This window comes from Olea europaea, chromosome 23 (genome assembly GCF_002742605.1).
Source record: "Olea europaea var. sylvestris chromosome 23, O_europaea_v1, whole genome shotgun sequence".
In the NCBI taxonomy this organism is placed as follows: Eukaryota; Viridiplantae; Streptophyta; class Magnoliopsida; order Lamiales; family Oleaceae; genus Olea; species Olea europaea.
The window spans coordinates 10,878,964-10,896,891 of record NC_036259.1 but is presented as its reverse complement, the minus strand read 5'-3'; the positions used below and the strand labels follow the sequence as shown (position 1 = coordinate 10,896,891).

Here is a 17,928-nt window from a genome sequence, read left to right as displayed (position 1 = left end):
AAGAAAAACAGAAAAAAAATTGACCTGAATTTTTGCCTAACTCAGTCGCTCACCTATAGCGACAGGCGGGCGAAACGTTTCTGTCAAAAATTTGACATTGGTGCTCAAGCAAAAGGCCAGTGAGAGGCTAGTGACATGAAGTGATGCTTCCCTTCGTAACGTTGCAAGGTTTGATGCATGTTACTTCACCCACAACCAAGGATGGATCTAAGGAGCGGTCGACCTAACTAGATTCGTCGGGGAGAATTTATTTTTGCTGATAATAGATAGAATTTTTAGATTATATATTTAATAATTCATTTTGACAACAAACATCTTTGGTAGCTCTATTGGTTACCCCTTCAATTATTAAATTGAAGGTCATGTGTCTGAAACTCTTCAAGAGCAATATTTTTTATAATTTTTGTAATTTCAACAGTTTTTACCAAAACTTGCAAGGAAAGTGATTCGAACCTGCTACCTTCCTTAAACATATTGAACACTTTACCATCATGACTCTTATTGATTTTTAGCACATAATGTAACAAAATAATATATGTCCAATTTTATTGGTTTAATGCAAGTAGAAACATTTTAATCGGTGCTTTGTTCCTCTTTTTGATTCTTTTCCTTTCTTTTCTTTTTCCCCTCCAATCAATTGATTTCAAAGTTTGGTCAATTAATGGTGGATGAATTTGTAGGAAAATTGGCCTTAGTATCATAAGGAATCTTTTAACAAAACTTACTTAATTAATAAAAGATTCTACTTTTCGTTCACAAAAAATCAATTGAGAAAAAATGGAACCATAAAAGCACTTAAAATTGACATAAGCACATAAATAATTTCAATTTTGTTAATATAATAATGCTTGTTTAATTAACTTTAATTGTAAACTCAATATTGGCATTTTGTCAATATATATTGCCTATTTAATTGAAAAATAAATTAGGATATTTTTCAGATTATGAAATGATTTTTTCATCCTAGTGTTGTATCTAATTCTTCTAGTTCTAATCTATACGACTTTTTGAATATTATTTAATTAAATAATAATAAACAACTCCAATATCACGGACGTTGGCTGTCGATAATAAGCTTTCAACGCTCACAGTCTGCCCTAACTGAGCTCGACCCCTAGATTCACCCCTATCCACAACCCCTCATCCTTTATAAATAAGACCCTTTGAACATCCATAATGCATCCAATATCACTTTTGCATTGAGCTTTACATAAAATCTCTTTCTAAAACTCTTCAAAAATTATTCCATATCTTTTTCCTTGTAGAGAGGATAAATTCCGTTCGAGTTTGTTGTTGTTTGTGGTTTGAAGTGTTTCTACCTCAAGTTGAATCCATTGTATCTTGATAGATAAATGCCATGAACCATTAGCACCATTGTGGAGAAATTGTGCCTTAAAGAGAAGTGTAATCACTTGCCTCGGATCATTTACCACCTTTATTTTACTTCCTTTATTCTTCTTGTTATCTATTTCCATAAAGTTTAATTATGCTTCTACGATTAACTTTCTAACTTCTTTTTTGTTTGTTCAGTAAACAACCATTTCACCACTATTATTTTGGTACAACAATATTAAAACAAAATTATGTCTGTGGTTGTTTTGTGGATACACTCGTGATCTTCATCTGTGGAATAGGCTATATGCATTATTCCCTTCTTATTGTTGTCGCGTTGATCTTTTATTTGTGTAACAGAAATGAATACCATGGAGACGACTTCAAGTCAAACAATCAATGGTATGAATAATGTGGTTCCACCTTTGGCTATACCACTTCAAAATACTACAATCCGACATGGAAAAAAATTGAAAAAAAAATGGAGGCGTGGATTTCAAGAAATGACAACAAAAGATGTTGTTCTATCTTATCACTCTAAACTTGTTTCTGAGAGGAACTGTACCAACAGTACAAGATGGAGAAAATAATAGTAAATCGATTATTGCAATGGATGCTTGGAAGCGCTCGAACTTTCAATACAAAAACTATAGCCTAAACGGATTGGACAATACACTATTTAGAGTGTATTGTTCAAACGACTCAACCAACGATCTATGGGATTCATTGGAGAAAAAGTACAAGACTGAGTATGTCGGAACCAAAAAGTTCATAATCAACTAGTTTTTGGACTACACGATAGTAGACTCCATAACAGTGATAGGTCAAGTACAAGAATTTCAAGTGCTACTACATGACCTATATGCCGAACAAATGGAATTAAGTGAATCTTTTCTAGATGTAACCATTATTTAGAAACTCTCTCTTATGTGGAGAGACTTCAAAATGCAAGGACATGAACTTGGACAAACTTATATTCCTCTTGGGGATAGAAGAAGACAATAGAAAAATCGAAAGAATGTCTATTGTCCAACTTGGGGAAAACTTTGCTAAAACTGGTTCGAAGGTTGTCAAAAAGAAGCGCAAAAACTCCGACGATGTACCAAGAAGAGACAACTCCAAAAAAGATAAGAAGTTTAAAGACAACTGTTACAATTGTGGAAAGGCCAAACATCGTTCAAGTAAATGTCAAAAATCAAAGAAGAACGCACAACCAAACATGATTGAAAAAGATACCCTGTCTCAAGGGATACAAGAGATGAATCTGTCTACAGTTATTTCTGAATGTAACAACATTGGAAATTCAAGCAAGTGGTAGGTTGATACTGGTTCTACACGTTATGTGTTTGTAGAAAAGGCTATGTTCTCTAACTACCTAGGATTAAATGAAGAACAACTCTTCATGGGGAACTCTGCAAGTTCCAAAGTTGCAGGACAATGGAAAGTTAATTTGAAGATGACTTCCGGTAAATAACTCGTCCTCAACAATGTCCTACATTTGCCGATCATTCGTAAAAATCTTGTATCTGAGTCTTGACTTCGCAAAAATGGCTTCAAGCTTGTATTTGTATCCGATAAATTTGTACTCACTAAGAAAGAGATGTATGTTGGGAAATGATACATGTGTGATGGAATGTTCAAAATGAACGTTCTTACAAGTGTACCAAAGCAAAGTATTATGAACAAAAATTCTAATTTTGTTTATATGTTTGAGTTGCGTTGTTTATGGCATAGTCGACTAGTACATATAAATTACAAATCTTTGTTCAAACTTATGAATCAAAGTTTGATTTCAACGCTTAAGATTAATCATAATCATAAATATGAAGTATTTGTTAAAGCAAAGTTGGCTAAAACACCATTTCACTCAATTCAAAAGAACACAACACCTTTATAGATGAAGTTCGTTTAAACTAAAGGTGGTAAGAAATACATTATAACTTTCATTGATGATTGTACAAAAGTATCGTTATGTCTTTCTACTATGAAATAAAGACGAGGTCTTAGATGCATTTAAATGTTATAAGGCAAAAGTTAAAATTCAACTAGATAAACGAATAAAGAATAATCTAATGATATAGAAGGTTAATACAGGGCACCATTTGAAGAATTTTGTTCTGAACATAGAATTAGTCATCAAACAACGGTACCTTACTTTCCTCAGTCGAATGGTGTTACTGAAAGTAAAAATCGAACTCTTAAAGAATGATGAACACAATGTTGTTAAGTTCAAGTTCATCTCAGAACTTGGGGAGGAAAGCTATTTTAACGGCAAATAGTATTCTTAATAATATACCCCTCAAGAAAATGGAAGAAAACCCATGTAAAATATGGAAAGGTCATCCTCCCTTTTACCAACACTTGAAAGTGTGGGGGTGCTTGTCTAAGATTGAAGTCCCTAAGCCTAAACAAGTAAAGATTGGTCTTAAATCAATTGATTGCATATTTATTGGATACGTCAATAATAGTAGTGCATATCATTTCCTTATACATGAATCTGAAGTTCAAGATATACATAAGGAAACTCTAATTGAATTAAGAAATGCATCATTCTTCAAGAATATCCTTCTATGTAAAGACAGGAAATATACAAGTTTGAATAAAAGAACTTACGATACTACAAGTAGTATTTTAAATGAGGAAGAACCAAGGCGTAGTAAAAAGCTAGGATGTCCAACTTATATGGTAGAAAATGACCAAAAGACTTTCGATGAAACAATTTCTACATTGGCATCACTTCGATAAGGTTGTTAATTACAATTGCGACAATACACAATCTTGAGATTCATCAAATAGATGTGAAAACGACATTTCTAAATGGTGAATTAAAAAAGGAGATATATATAGAACAACCCAAAGGATTCGTCACTCCTAATCACAAAAAAATGTTTTGTAAACTCGTCAAGTCGTTGTATTGATTGAAACAAGCTCCTAAACGATGGCACCAAAAGTTTAAAAAAACGATATTGTCAAATGCATTTAAGATAAACAAGTTTGACAAGTGTGTGTATACATAAAACATACACCAAGCCCCTATATAATTATATGTCTATATGTAGACGACATGATGATAATGGACATTAGTCACGAAATGATGCTAAACACTAAGCTCCTGTTTTGTACCCATTTTTTTCAAAATGCATTTTTCTCTCTCTTCTTTTCATCCACACATTCTTTATTAAAATAATATTACATATAAATCAAAAAAATTTCCTTATTTTTCAACCACACACTTTCCATCAAATTACTATTCTAAAATGCATTTTTACATAAAAATGACTCTAAAACACCCCCTAAGAAAATGCTAATAAAACATTTGTATTCTTAAGAAGTATAATGTGTTTGAGAAAAGTCCAGAGAAAATCCTATTGACACAAGTTTACACTTAGTAAAAAATATGGGTGAATGTGTGTCACAACTAAAGTATTCATAGGTGATAGGCTATCTAATGTATATTACAAATTGCAGTCGATCGGACATAGCGTTTGCTATGAATAAATTTAGTAGATTTCCTAGTAATCTAAGCCATGTTTATTGGTAGGCTTTAACAGAGGTTTTTAGGTACTTTAAGTATACATTAACCTATGAATTACACTTTTCAAAATATCATGCGGTATTGGAAGAATATTACGATGCGAATCGGTTATCCGACATGAAGGATCCCAAGTCTACTAGTGGTTATGTATTTACTATTAGTGGAGCCGCTATATCATGGAAATCAATAAAGCAAACATGTATACCTCCATTAACGATGGAATCTAAGTTCATTGCTTTGGACAAAGTTGGAGAAGAAGTAGAATGGTATCGTAACTTCTTGGAAGATATTCTACGTTGGATCAAGCCGATGCCTGCAATAAGTATACATTGTAATAGTAAATCGACTATTGGAAGAGCTCGAAGTAGCAAGTATAATGATAAGACTAGACATATATGTCACAAACACAATACCACTTAGCAGCTAATATCTAAGGGCATCATCTTCATATATTATGTGAAATCAAAGGAGAATATCGTGGATCCACTTACAAAAGGCTTGCCTAGAGACCAAATACTTTGTCTATCGAGAGGAATGTGATTAAAGCCTACTACATAAGAGTCCTTGTAATGGTAACCCTACTCTATTGACTGAATATCCTAAGACCTTCGTTCAAAGTGCTTTCTGCAGAGTGATTAAAGGTTAATGTACGTTTTTTATTATTCATATATCTTGATTACGTCAAGTGGAGTATGACAGAATACTCTTAATAAGAGGTTACCTATGTAAGTGTGAAGTGGGGCTACTTCAATGAGAATTGTTCGAGGCTAAAATTCTATAAATAGTCATGAAATCCAAGAGCAATTTAGGGCCAAAATGAACCAAGTTATGAAAATCATGAACGAATTAGGGAAGACATCTGTGTGTGCATTATTGTCTTAGCTTACATTAACAGCTGAATGGTTCAAGACATCACGTTCACCAATTAGCCAAGTAAGTCAGATAATATTTCACAAAGGAAGGTTCAAAATCGGAAGCTACCTTACCTAATGCAGTATTTTTCGCTCTCTCTACAATGCATCATAAATTTTGGCATTGCATATGCATATTTGAATTTCCATTCATGTGAGAAATTTTTGAAAATCGGTTTAAATTTCAGAAAATTTGATTAAGTATAAAATTGGAAAAAAAAAGTAACTCTCGTGTCAGGCCAAATATTCGGACTTGATTCCCTAGTCAAATTACAAATGTAAATAGACTAACTTATCCTACTTGTCGAGTAGATCATCGTGGTATATTTGAAATCTCAAAACCAATTTCAGATGAATAAAAAATTGCAGTCCATAGTTGGAAGAAAAATAGAAGAAAAACTAGCTTGAAATTTTGTCTAAATTCATCGCTCGCCTATCATTCGAGTGATGGAGATACCACTCGAGTGACAGGCTAGTAACAGGCAGGCGAAAAGTTTCTGTTAAAAATTTGACACTAGTACTCAAGAGAGAGGACAATGAGAAGCTAGCGATTGGAAATGATGCTTGCTTTCATAAATAGGACACAACCTCTCATCCTCTATAAATACGACTCTTTGGACGTCCATAATGCATTTCACATCAGTTTTGGATTGAGCTTTGCATAAAATCTCTTGTTAAAACTCTCCAAAAATCATTCCATATCTTTTTCCTTGTAGAGAGAAAAAATTCCATCCGAGTTCACTATTGCTTGTGGTTTGAAATGTTTCTACCACATGTTGAATCCGTTTATCTTGGGAGACAAGTGACATGAACCGTTAGCACCGTTGCGGTGTAATTTGTCTTAAGGAGAGTGTAATCACTTGCGTCAGTTCGTTTTCCACATTCATTTTGCTTCTTTTCTTCTTCTTGTTTTCTACTTTCATAAAGTTGAATTATGCTCTTGCAATTTAAACTTTCTACATTCGTCTTTGTTTGTTCATTACTAAACAACCCTTTCATCACTACGTATTTTGACACAACAATACAAAATAAAATGCACAAGGAAATGGGTGCTGGCTAGGGAATAGAATTGATAATAGAAAACAAAATGAACAAAGAGTAAAAAGATATCGCCTTCCAATTTTCATCATTAATTCATTCACATAGTAGAAGCAAAAACGCTTCAGTTTTCTGCAAGCAAGCGCATGGCCATTTAGCCAATGTATATGCATGGTTAAGTAGAAAACCACCCAATATTGTCTTCCAATTTTCATCATTAATTCATTCACATTTCAACCCAAAAAAGGCCCAAATTTTGAACAATAAATAATTATATAACAGCAGCAGAACCACGAGGCCCAACATTATTAAGTGGTGGACACCCATGTATCTTGTAGCATTTGTCAGTAATATGACTCTCTTTCCCGAAGTGGTTGCCATGAATCTTGAATGATTTTTTTGTCCTCCTCCATTGATAAGATGTTCGTCCAATTCCTAGTTTGCCATGAGTTGAGAAATTAGAATTTGTTTTCTTATTTTAGCGATTGTAACCTTTGGGACACCGTTAGTGCAGATCCCAATTTGTTCTTTGCCTTTAAGACCATGCTCATTGATCTGTACCAAATATTATAGTTTGCTATTGAAAATAGAGATCATACAAGAACAACGGTGACTGATGATCTTTGCCATTAAGAATATGGGTTTGTGAAGGGATCAGAAATAGGAACAACCATATTTTGGTCTCATGATTTATAAGTGGTTTGAGCCATCAGATGAAAGGAATAAAATCAAGCCTAAGCTCAGAAAAACATTATTTTTTGTACATTAAATGTATTTATGATCAAAGACATATCTATATATATCAGAAAGAAAAACAAAGCAATACAAAGGGAGAGAAATAGTAATCACAACATATTAGTAAGCATAACAGGAAGGATACTTTGGGGAATAACAGGAAGGAGTCTGAGGGGATCGAGTCTTGCAGCCATTCTGATACATTTTCACGATCAATTTAACATTGACCAATTTCACAAAACATCACGATGTTCACAATCAAATATTTTTAAATCGAGTATTTGTTCATTCTCCTGCTCTTGTACATCATCCAGCCTGTTTGGAGTTATAGGGCGAGCAGGACCGGGGAAGGACCGCGTTCTCCTTCTGAAAACACTGAAATATGGAGGGTTATTGGGCATCTTATCAGAAAAGGATAGTGTTCTCTTTGTCAAAACACTAAAATATTGAAGCTTATTGGGCATCTGATCAGAGAAGGATCGCAATACTAAAGGTTCAATACTGTCTTTTGCACCTTCTGTGAGTGCTTCACAGTCTAGTTCAGGTGAAAATTGATCATCTACATACCAGTACGCAACCAACCAGTATATTTGTAAGTTAACAAAACTTAGAAGTGTTAGCATCGCATAATAATTGTCCAAACGACTTGAATCTATATCTTGCCCAAACCAGCTACCGAAAATGAGGATACAAAGTAGACTTAGAAACTTTCCGATGCCTATCACACATTCTCCAAACGGTGGTCCGTAGTTCTCTAGAGATTCAGAAACCTGGGAACGAAAGAAACTTCGAAGCCCACCTTCTGAAAGTCCTTTCATAATTCCCAAGAAGATAAATTGTGGAGTTAGGCTAAAAATGTCTATATGTAAACTTGGCTCTGTGTATTTCTTGACCAAATACGGCCAGTGAACTGCATTTTTCCAAGCAAATATGCAACAAATGACAGAAAATGCCATTCCAACACCGATTCTCACCTGCCTTATGAGTTGTCCATTCATTTCATTACCAGTCTTTCGAAATGGGAAGTCACATAGAGATTCAATTGCAAACCTTGTGACTGCTACTAATATATAGAAAACAGTAAAACGAAAACCGTCATTTATGTTGCTAGCTTGTTCAAGAAAGAAGGTGCTCCCTGTCGCATAAACCAGACTGTATGTAAGGAAAGTTGTCCACATAGGAACCATCGCTAACAAAAATTTCACTTCCTTCACTTGTGCAACTGTACAATTCTTATCTGGCCTATTTTCCTCTTCAATCACAATGGGAGCTTTGTCTAACCACCTGTCGTTTAACAAAAAAAATGCAATGCAAATTCAGTAAATAAGATCAATGTATCTTGAAGTCTACATTGTAAGTAAGAAACCGCGTGAAGGGACATACCTCAACCATGAAATGCGAGGCTCAATATGCGTAACACCTTTATAATTTTGGAAGAGCTGCTCTGGAGTAGTTGCATGTCGAAGATTTCTTTTTAGTACTGCTGTTTTGATAACGAGTAGAACATCAGAGATGGCGCTGCCTGTTGGTTGATTGCATTCGTAAAATTTTGCACCTAACAAGAACCACGAGTATGCAACCATCATTGCAATTGCTGAGATCATAGAAAGCAGCTTCAATGAATTCCAGACAAAAATAGCCAGAATAGCTCCCAAGATGGATGCAAAGCGCCACCAGACGTTGCTACGGGTATATTGTCGTTCTTTATCCTCTTCTGTGGTTAGGATATCCTTCGCCATGAATTGATCATCAAGAAACGCTTTCAAGGATACCTCCTTTGCTGCTTGTGCCAGAGTTATTAGCACCAGTCCCAAGTAGAACGTTAGAATATCTCTATTTCTATGCCTGGCCGCATTCCAGATGAGCACCAATCCCTACAAAAACTCGATTGATTTAGAAAATCTCTGAATAAGACATTTGAGAGTAAAAGGTGGAGGGTTTTGTTGGAAATAATACTGTGATTGAGGATATTACTCCTCAATCACAATCTTCTCATTACAAAACTCACAATGATGTAAGATATGGTGGAGTAAACCACCATTTTGAAGCGGCCCAGATAGGCATCCGATGCAAAAGCAAATAAAATTTGCAGAACTGCCGCGGTTCCTTCTTGTAAGTTAATAGCTTTAGCCGATTTTGTAAGGTCCCATACACCTGGGAGATGAGTGATCATTATATCTATCAGTGCATTCTCTACGACACTGTGGACAAATATGAGGCCTACAGAAATTTAAGCCAAGTGTTAGAAGTAAGGAAATAATCAAAATCAGCATAATTATTCTTATTTTACCAAATATAAACAATGCTTCCTTTGAGAAAACAACGTAGCAACGGAACTTCTTCAAACACCACTTGATTATCCTCATAATTGGGCTTGAACCGATTCTACCACTACGAAGATATGAGATTGTATATTGTCAGCCATTTACTTATTGCAAATTAAGGCATTATAGGCTCAAACATGTACGTTGGATGGAATTTACAAAGTAAAAAGGAAACTTCTTGAGGTTATCAAAAATGGTTATTGTTGTGTCAGTGTTTTTGTCAGAATTCAGTTGTCGTCAGTATGCACCTTCAAGTTGAAAGGTCGTTATTCGAAGAAAACAATGAAATGGGTTACTTGTGGAAGGTAGGATGGGTCAGATGGGTTTTCACAGGTTTGGAGATTGAGCAATGCTACTAGTGTCAAGGCTTGAATTTTGTGGAAACACAACTTTACGACGAAATACATTTTAAATTACATACTAATATTACACATTTTTACAAATTCTCCATGAGTTTTCATATTTATAAAATTGGTCATAAATATTTATAATATGTTCTTACTTTCAAAGTAATGCTTCTCGCTTTTTGAGATCACAAACCCAACAAGTCTAAAAAATAGTACAAATTCTATAGTTAGAGCATCTTCAATGATAGTGTAAAATTGGGTGAAATTTGATATTTCCTAGATCATTTTTGCATTCTTATTTACAATCTAATGGATCCAAATTCAAATTTTGCTCCAATGAGAAGATCCAAATTCACTTCTTTTTTTTTCTCTTTTGAATTTTATATTTTCTGTCAAAAAATACAATTTGCATTTCCTTTACATCTCTCCATCGAAGAGGTTTACAACTAGTTTGGAGATCTAAATCACAATTTAGCCATATTTTATAACACAATTGGAAATGCTCTTAATACCTATTAGAGATCCCGTTATCTTGGATATATGACATCAAGACCAATGGATAAATCACCTATGATGGAGAGAGGCCTAAAATTCTATTCAGATGCTTTATTTAAGGATGATTGACAGCAGAGGATGTATGCATAAGGTCAATTTTAATTTTTAAATATGCTAATTTAAAGATTTGACTATCAGATGAATGACAATAATTCTTAGAATTAGGTTGAGGACGGGTTTACAAATGTCATTAAAGAATGAGACTTTACCCTATATAGAGTTTGATACAACATCAAAATGAGACTCATATCCACTTAAGATAATATATCAATTAATCTGTGAAATTGTCACCTAATATGTAGTGTGATTATTAATGATTATGGTGATTTAGACAGAGCTATACAGACCACTGTCATACATTCACCAGTGATTATTAAAGACAATGTCGTCATTCATGTTGCCGATAATTATTGATTGTGCTTCATTAAATCTTTTTATTATTTATAATGATACTTAGGATCCGTTTGATTGCAAAGATGTAATTGAATTGAATTGAAAACGAATTTTAGGGAATTGAATTGTCTAGAAATTATTTTCCTGAGAATTGTAAATTATTGTGTTTTATTGGTATAAATTTTCAAGTGGAAAATGTTGAAATAAAAGTGTTTTTTGATGTTCGTTTGACTTTATTTTACATAAAAATTGTCAATTAAAGGAATATAATTTACTGGTGTTGGAGATGAAATTTGTTTCCATTGCTAAAAAAAAAAAAATCAAGAAAAACATTTATCTTTTGATATTCATTTGACTTTGTTTTATATGAAAATTGTCAATTAAAGGGAAATATTTTTTTTACAATAATTCTTAGAATTTGTTAACTTTGCCAACCAAAAAAAAAAAGGGAAAAAAATATGTATGCGCTACAGTAACCAAGAATATGCTGGGAATTGATTTTTTCCTAAAAAGCTAGAAAAGTTCGAAGTCCAAGAAAACATGGAACTTGAATTCCATGGCAAAAAAAAAAAAAAAAACCATATTAAACACTTGAAAATGGGAAAATGGAACATGGAAAAGATTTGCCAATCAAACATACCCTTATTGATAAATTTCTTTTAACGGAATTCTTTGATACCAGCCAGGCTTGTAAGCATCCGTCTCCCATTCATGCATTTACCCAAATCTATGCATCTCTTTTCAATATCAAACATTCTCTTCATCCCATAAAGATAGATTTGCTTTCATTTTTCAAACAGATTAAGAAAATGTAATTAACATAGTTGGAAATATAAATTTTAATTATATTTCTCTAATATGCCCATAAATTAAATAATAGTTTAAATAAGAGTAATTCATATTTATTGATGATAAGACACAATGAATAAGTATATACTTGAAAACTAAAAAATTAGCTATACTCTCAACGAGGAAAATAACATAATTTGGGACAACTGAAAAAATAAAAAAATAAATGGAAAGCAAACTTATCTTCAGGATTCTAATGGATTAATAATATCATTACATCATGCCTGAATGTATCGCATAATATATCTATCTAAAGCAATATATCCTTTCGGCTAAATAAATTTGTGAGAAAGTAGTTTGGTTGTATTTCTGTTTTTCCTTATAATTGATCGTGTGAAATCCTATTTGAATACCATTCAAAATTGTAAGCCGCCCTCTCTCAATTCATTCATTCACACATATCTATGTATCTCTTTCCATTTGAAATGGTAATATTATAAATAATGCTTAAACGTATCACATCATATATCTATCTAAACCAATGTATTACATCTACGCGATCTCATATTCATTAAAGAAAGGAACAATATTATCAATAAACGATCAAATGAAATAAATTGTCCGTGTGAAGTATAGGTCCTACTCGTAAAATATATGCTTAAGATCAAATTACGAATCCGTCACATTTACATACAATTCCACATTCTGCGAGTGTGAATGCATTCCTTTTTGTTGATGATAAGTAGTTCAAAGCAATTCATATTGGACTTGATGATAATTTCTTTATGGAATAGCTCATTATCACTTATTAATGCTTGTGTGAATGTACTCCTTTTTTTTTTTTTTTTGGATGGAAATATCGGCCCTCTAAATATATAAGACTAGTGAATAAAAATAGCAGCACCCTTTTTTTATTATAAGAGTTTATGATAATAGATTAACAGTAATTGATTTTAATTTATATCTTGGATAAGAGGATAATAAGTCCATTAAAATGTTATATTAAAAATGAAGTTTGATTATTTAAAATAATATATAAATTTTGCCAAACAAAAGCTAATTCGGCAAAAAACTGGGCTTGTTGCCAAACCTTCAAAACATGTCACTTTAATTATTAAATTTTACTTTTTGAATTAAATGGTTGCCCAATATAAAGTCATTTCAGTTAAGTCATAAATATGTTATAGTTTTGTGGAAGACGTTATTTACATCCACGTTTTTATATGTACATCCACTTTTAAAAGGATAATTGTATTATATTTTTAATCTTATGTAACTTTATTTAAAATAAAAATATATCACTCTAATTCCATTCACAAATATTTATTTTCATTAAATTCTCTTGGATCTTTTTATATTCTTTTAAAATTTGTGTTTGACTAAAACTATAGGGTTTGTTAGATTGCCAATATTTTTCATGAAAAATGTATTTTTTCCAGCCAAAATCTTATTTTTATGCTGTTTGAAAGATATTTTTTCCATGAAAAATATTTTCCTACTTTTGTTCACGTGACCATATTTTCTTCAAAATTAAGAAAAATATTTTCTTTAGAGGGAGTAGAATTTTATTTTCTAGAGAATTCACACTCTCTCATCTATCCACTCTCTATCATCTACCAAAAAAAAAAAATCGGACAAGTATAATATTTTTTAGGTTAAAAATTAAATCAATCAAACACATTTAATTGACAATTTCTATGCAAATAAGTTCTAAATAATTAAATTACTTATAATTTATTTTCTTTCCATATAAATTTCATTTTGCAATCAAATGTACCCTAATAATTATAAAATATCATCTTCAACTAAAATCAAGACTAAAAGCAGAAAGCTCTTTTTCTTTTTTCTTTTTTTAATGACGGGGAGCCTCCGGCCGCTACCCTTCGGGTGCCACTAGGCAAACCTTCAAGCTGACGTAATAGCCTGCAAACCACGCCAACCAGGTAAACCGTACTAGGCAAGTCAAGTGCGACAGGCTCGATCGAAAAAGTGTTTGTAGGAAGAATCGAACTCGTGACAAAAGGCCTCTGCGCTCACCTACTACACCAACTCGGTCACCCCGGAGGGGCTAAAAAAAAAAAAAAAAAAGCTCTTTAATGACGGGGAGCCTCCGGCCGCTACCCTTCGGGTGCCACTAGGCAAACCTTCAAGCTGACGTAATAGCCTGCAAACCACGCCAACCAGGTAAACCGTACTAGGCAAGTCAAGTGCGACAGGCTCGATCGAAAAAGTGTTTGTAGGAAGAATCGAACTCGTGACAAAAGGCCTCTGCGCTCACCTACTACACCAACTCGGTCACCCCGGAGGGGCTAAAAAAAAAAAAAAAGAGCTCTTAAATGATAGGAAGATGTGCGGAGAAGGAAAACTGAAATACCGATTTATTAAAGCACCACATGTTCTTCCTAATGTAAGATGAATCAAAGTGGGGAAAATTGATTTTTCAGATATTTATGATGTAAACAAATTTATAAAAAGTTTAAATGGTCCATATCGCACTGTTTCCTTCGTACAACAACATGCACGAACACAAATTGGATGTGATTCTCTTACGAGATCATTTATTTCATTATTGTGGTGAGCCTTTGTCGTAATGAAATAAAATATCTTTATTTCGCAATGTTGGTATATCTAATACCATTCCGTTTCTGTTATAATTAATTGAAAAAAAAAATTGCAAAGTTAAAAACCTGATAAATAATTCACATGCCTCAATAATTCAACTTTACAATGCCTGATAATATATTTAAGTGATTAATAATATATTATTAGCCATGCATTTGCCAGCCTTACTGGTTGATCCATCTATGAAATTAAAATATAAACTAAATTAACCCTTTACTGCATCCACAAAAAGAAAACGTACAAAATGCATGAACATTTCTCTTATTTCAAATCGACTGCTAATTAGATCTCAATTTTTTTAAATTAGATGTTCTAAATCGAAAGTTCAAATGAACGACACACGAGAATACCATATTGATGTTATATGTAATATTGATGAATATAATGATTTTCCAAAATTTTGAAATTGTATTGGGGATGTATTTAGAGTGGATGAATATACAAGATTTGTATAGATCTATAATGTTTAAATGAATGAATTCTAATAAGGACAATATTAAAATGTGACGTAGATGAAAATACTAATTTTATAAAATTTTAATATTTTAATGGGGATAGATATAGAGTAGAATGAATATATAATAATCGTTGATGTAAATAGCTGCTCACATGTTTTATTCGTTGGTCGATTTAACAAAGGAAAAATTACATGGAAACAAATTTTTGAACTTCTCAATTCAAAAATCTGATATCAAGTTTTGTTATTCACAAATAAGTGTTTGTAGGAAGAATCGAACTCGTGACAAAAGGCCTCTGCGCTCACCTACTACACCAACTCGGTCACCCCGGAGGGGCTAAAAAAAAAAAAAAAGAGCTCTTAAATGATAGGAAGATGTGCGGAGAAGGAAAACTGAAATACCGATTTATTAAAGCACCACATGTTCTTCCTAATGTAAGATGAATCAAAGTGGGGAAAATTGATTTTTCAGATATTTATGATGTAAACAAATTTATAAAAAGTTTAAATGGTCCATATCGCACTGTTTCCTTCGTACAACAACATGCACGAACACAAATTGGATGTGATTCTCTTACGAGATCATTTATTTCATTATTGTGGTGAGCCTTTGTCGTAATGAAATAAAATATCTTTATTTCGCAATGTTGGTATATCTAATACCATTCCGTTTCTGTTATAATTAATTGAAAAAAAAAATTGCAAAGTTAAAAACCTGATAAATAATTCACATGCCTCAATAATTCAACTTTACAATGCCTGATAATATATTTAAGTGATTAATAATATATTATTAGCCATGCATTTGCCAGCCTTACTGGTTGATCCATCTATGAAATTAAAATATAAACTAAATTAACCCTTTACTGCATCCACAAAAAGAAAACGTACAAAATGCATGAACATTTCTCTTATTTCAAATCGACTGCTAATTAGATCTCAATTTTTTTTAAATTATATGTTCTAAATCGAAAGTTCAAATGAACGACACACGAGAATACCATCTTGATGTTATATGTAATATTGATGAATATAATGATTTTCCAAAATTTTGAAATTGTATTGGGGATGTTTTTAGAGTGGATGAATATACAAGATTTGTATAGATCTATAATGTTTAAATGAATGAATTCTAATAAGGACAATATTAAAATGTGACGTAGATGAAAATACTAATTTTATAAAATTTTAATATTTTAATGGGGATAGATATAGAGTAGAATGAATATATAATAATCGTTGATGTAAATAGCGGCTCACATGGTTTATTCGTTGGTTGATTTAACCAAGGAAAAATTACATGGAAACAGATTTTTGAACTTCTCAATTCAAAAATCTGATATCAAGTTTTGTTATTCACAAATCCGGGATGAATAAGATAATTAAATATCTTCCCCAATTCCAACCCTAACCATTTCCTCTCTCCCTCTCTCTCTCTCTCTCTCTCTCTCTCTCTCTCTCCCCATATTCTCCCTCTGTTACCCCCCCCCCCACCGGAGACCTACCCCATCTTCTCCTTCACAACGGCGACGGCGACTCCAAGCCCCGCTGCCCCTGCCGTCTCCAGTCATTTTTCTTTGCCATTCCTCGTCTCTCTTTGCCGTACCATCGCCAATCTCTCTTCACCGCACCGCTGTCGATCTGTGCGACGTTGATTGACGAGATGCACAGAACCATCTCTTACGCCACTGTCGTCCTTTTCTTCACCACACGCAAAATTACTGCCTTTGTTCGACATGATGCGCTTCAGATTGGTGTATTGAGGTGAAGCTATGTGGTGAGGAGCTCTATTTCATCAATTTTCTTGTGTTGATTGTTGTGGTGGTCGATGATTGTTAATAGTGCCAACGGTGGATTTGGGGACATTTTTGGTGAGGGTTGTGTTTTGTAGTGAGATGGAGACGGTGGCTATTGGTGGATGTGGCAGTAGTGGGAGCTGAATCGTTGGAGGCTCGGATCACTGGAGGCTCTATAGATCGTGGGCAGTCATTCTTTCTGTGTGAGCATCGTTGGAGGTTTAGGATGGTGGTGTTACTGCAGGCAATTGGGTAGTCATTCTTTATCGGTGGAGGCTCTATAGGTTGTGTTGTTGTTATTGTAGGTGGTGGTTGTGACTGGCGATGGAGATGGCGGAGGCAACAACATCATGGGACGAAGAGTTCTGTAACAAACTATTTGGTTGATCTGTAACCAAGTATTGGTGGATCGGGATCAAGTGTTTGGGTGCATGTGACCAACTATTAAAGTGTGACATTAAAATTCGATTATCTGTGACCAATAAATTTAAAAATATGTGACTGATTGATAAATTGTGACCTATAATTTTTTTGATCTGTGACCAAAGAATTAAAATGTGACTTATAAAATTTTTTATTTGCGACCTCATAATAATCTGTGACTAATTAATTTGAAAATATGTTACCAATAAATAAATTGTGACCTATAATTGTATATGTGTGACCATTAATTCTATAACTGTGACTTTATTATATTTAATTAATAAATATTTTTAATTAATTAAATATATATATGAATTTTGAATTTTTAAACTTTCTACCTTACTTTTGAATTGTTACAAAGAATACACCTGAAGTGTGAACTTTTCCCTTTAACCAATGTTATAAAAATCTGATCGGACCAGACCAGACCAGACCGGACCGGACGGTACAACAGAAAAACTCATGAATTGGTCAAAAATCTGATCTTGTTATTGCTTAAAACCTACTTAATTCAAATCCTATAAAAAATCATTCAATTTATCGGTTTAAGCCACTAACCGATGACTCGAAAATCAGTTTATCCGGTTCTGTTGATCTTTTAGCGGAAAATTTTGTATATGCCTCATTAGAATATAAAATTTCAAGAACTATAAACTGTTATATATATATAT

At 33.1% G+C, this 17,928-nt stretch overlaps 1 protein-coding gene across 1 annotated transcript in view; it reads right to left on the bottom strand.

Annotated features, from left to right (window-relative positions):
• Nucleotides 1–9,659, bottom strand: part of LOC111372374 (protein NRT1/ PTR FAMILY 5.6-like) — a 39,407-nt gene extending 29,748 nt beyond the window's left edge. Inside the window, exon 1 of the mRNA XM_022994688.1 lies at nt 9,560–9,659. Coding sequence (XP_022850456.1) covers nt 9,560–9,592 — 33 coding nt within the window. The 5' untranslated portion in view covers nt 9,593–9,659. The remainder of the gene's footprint in view (nt 1–9,559) is intronic.
• Nucleotides 9,660–17,928: the final 8,269 nt, after the last annotated feature.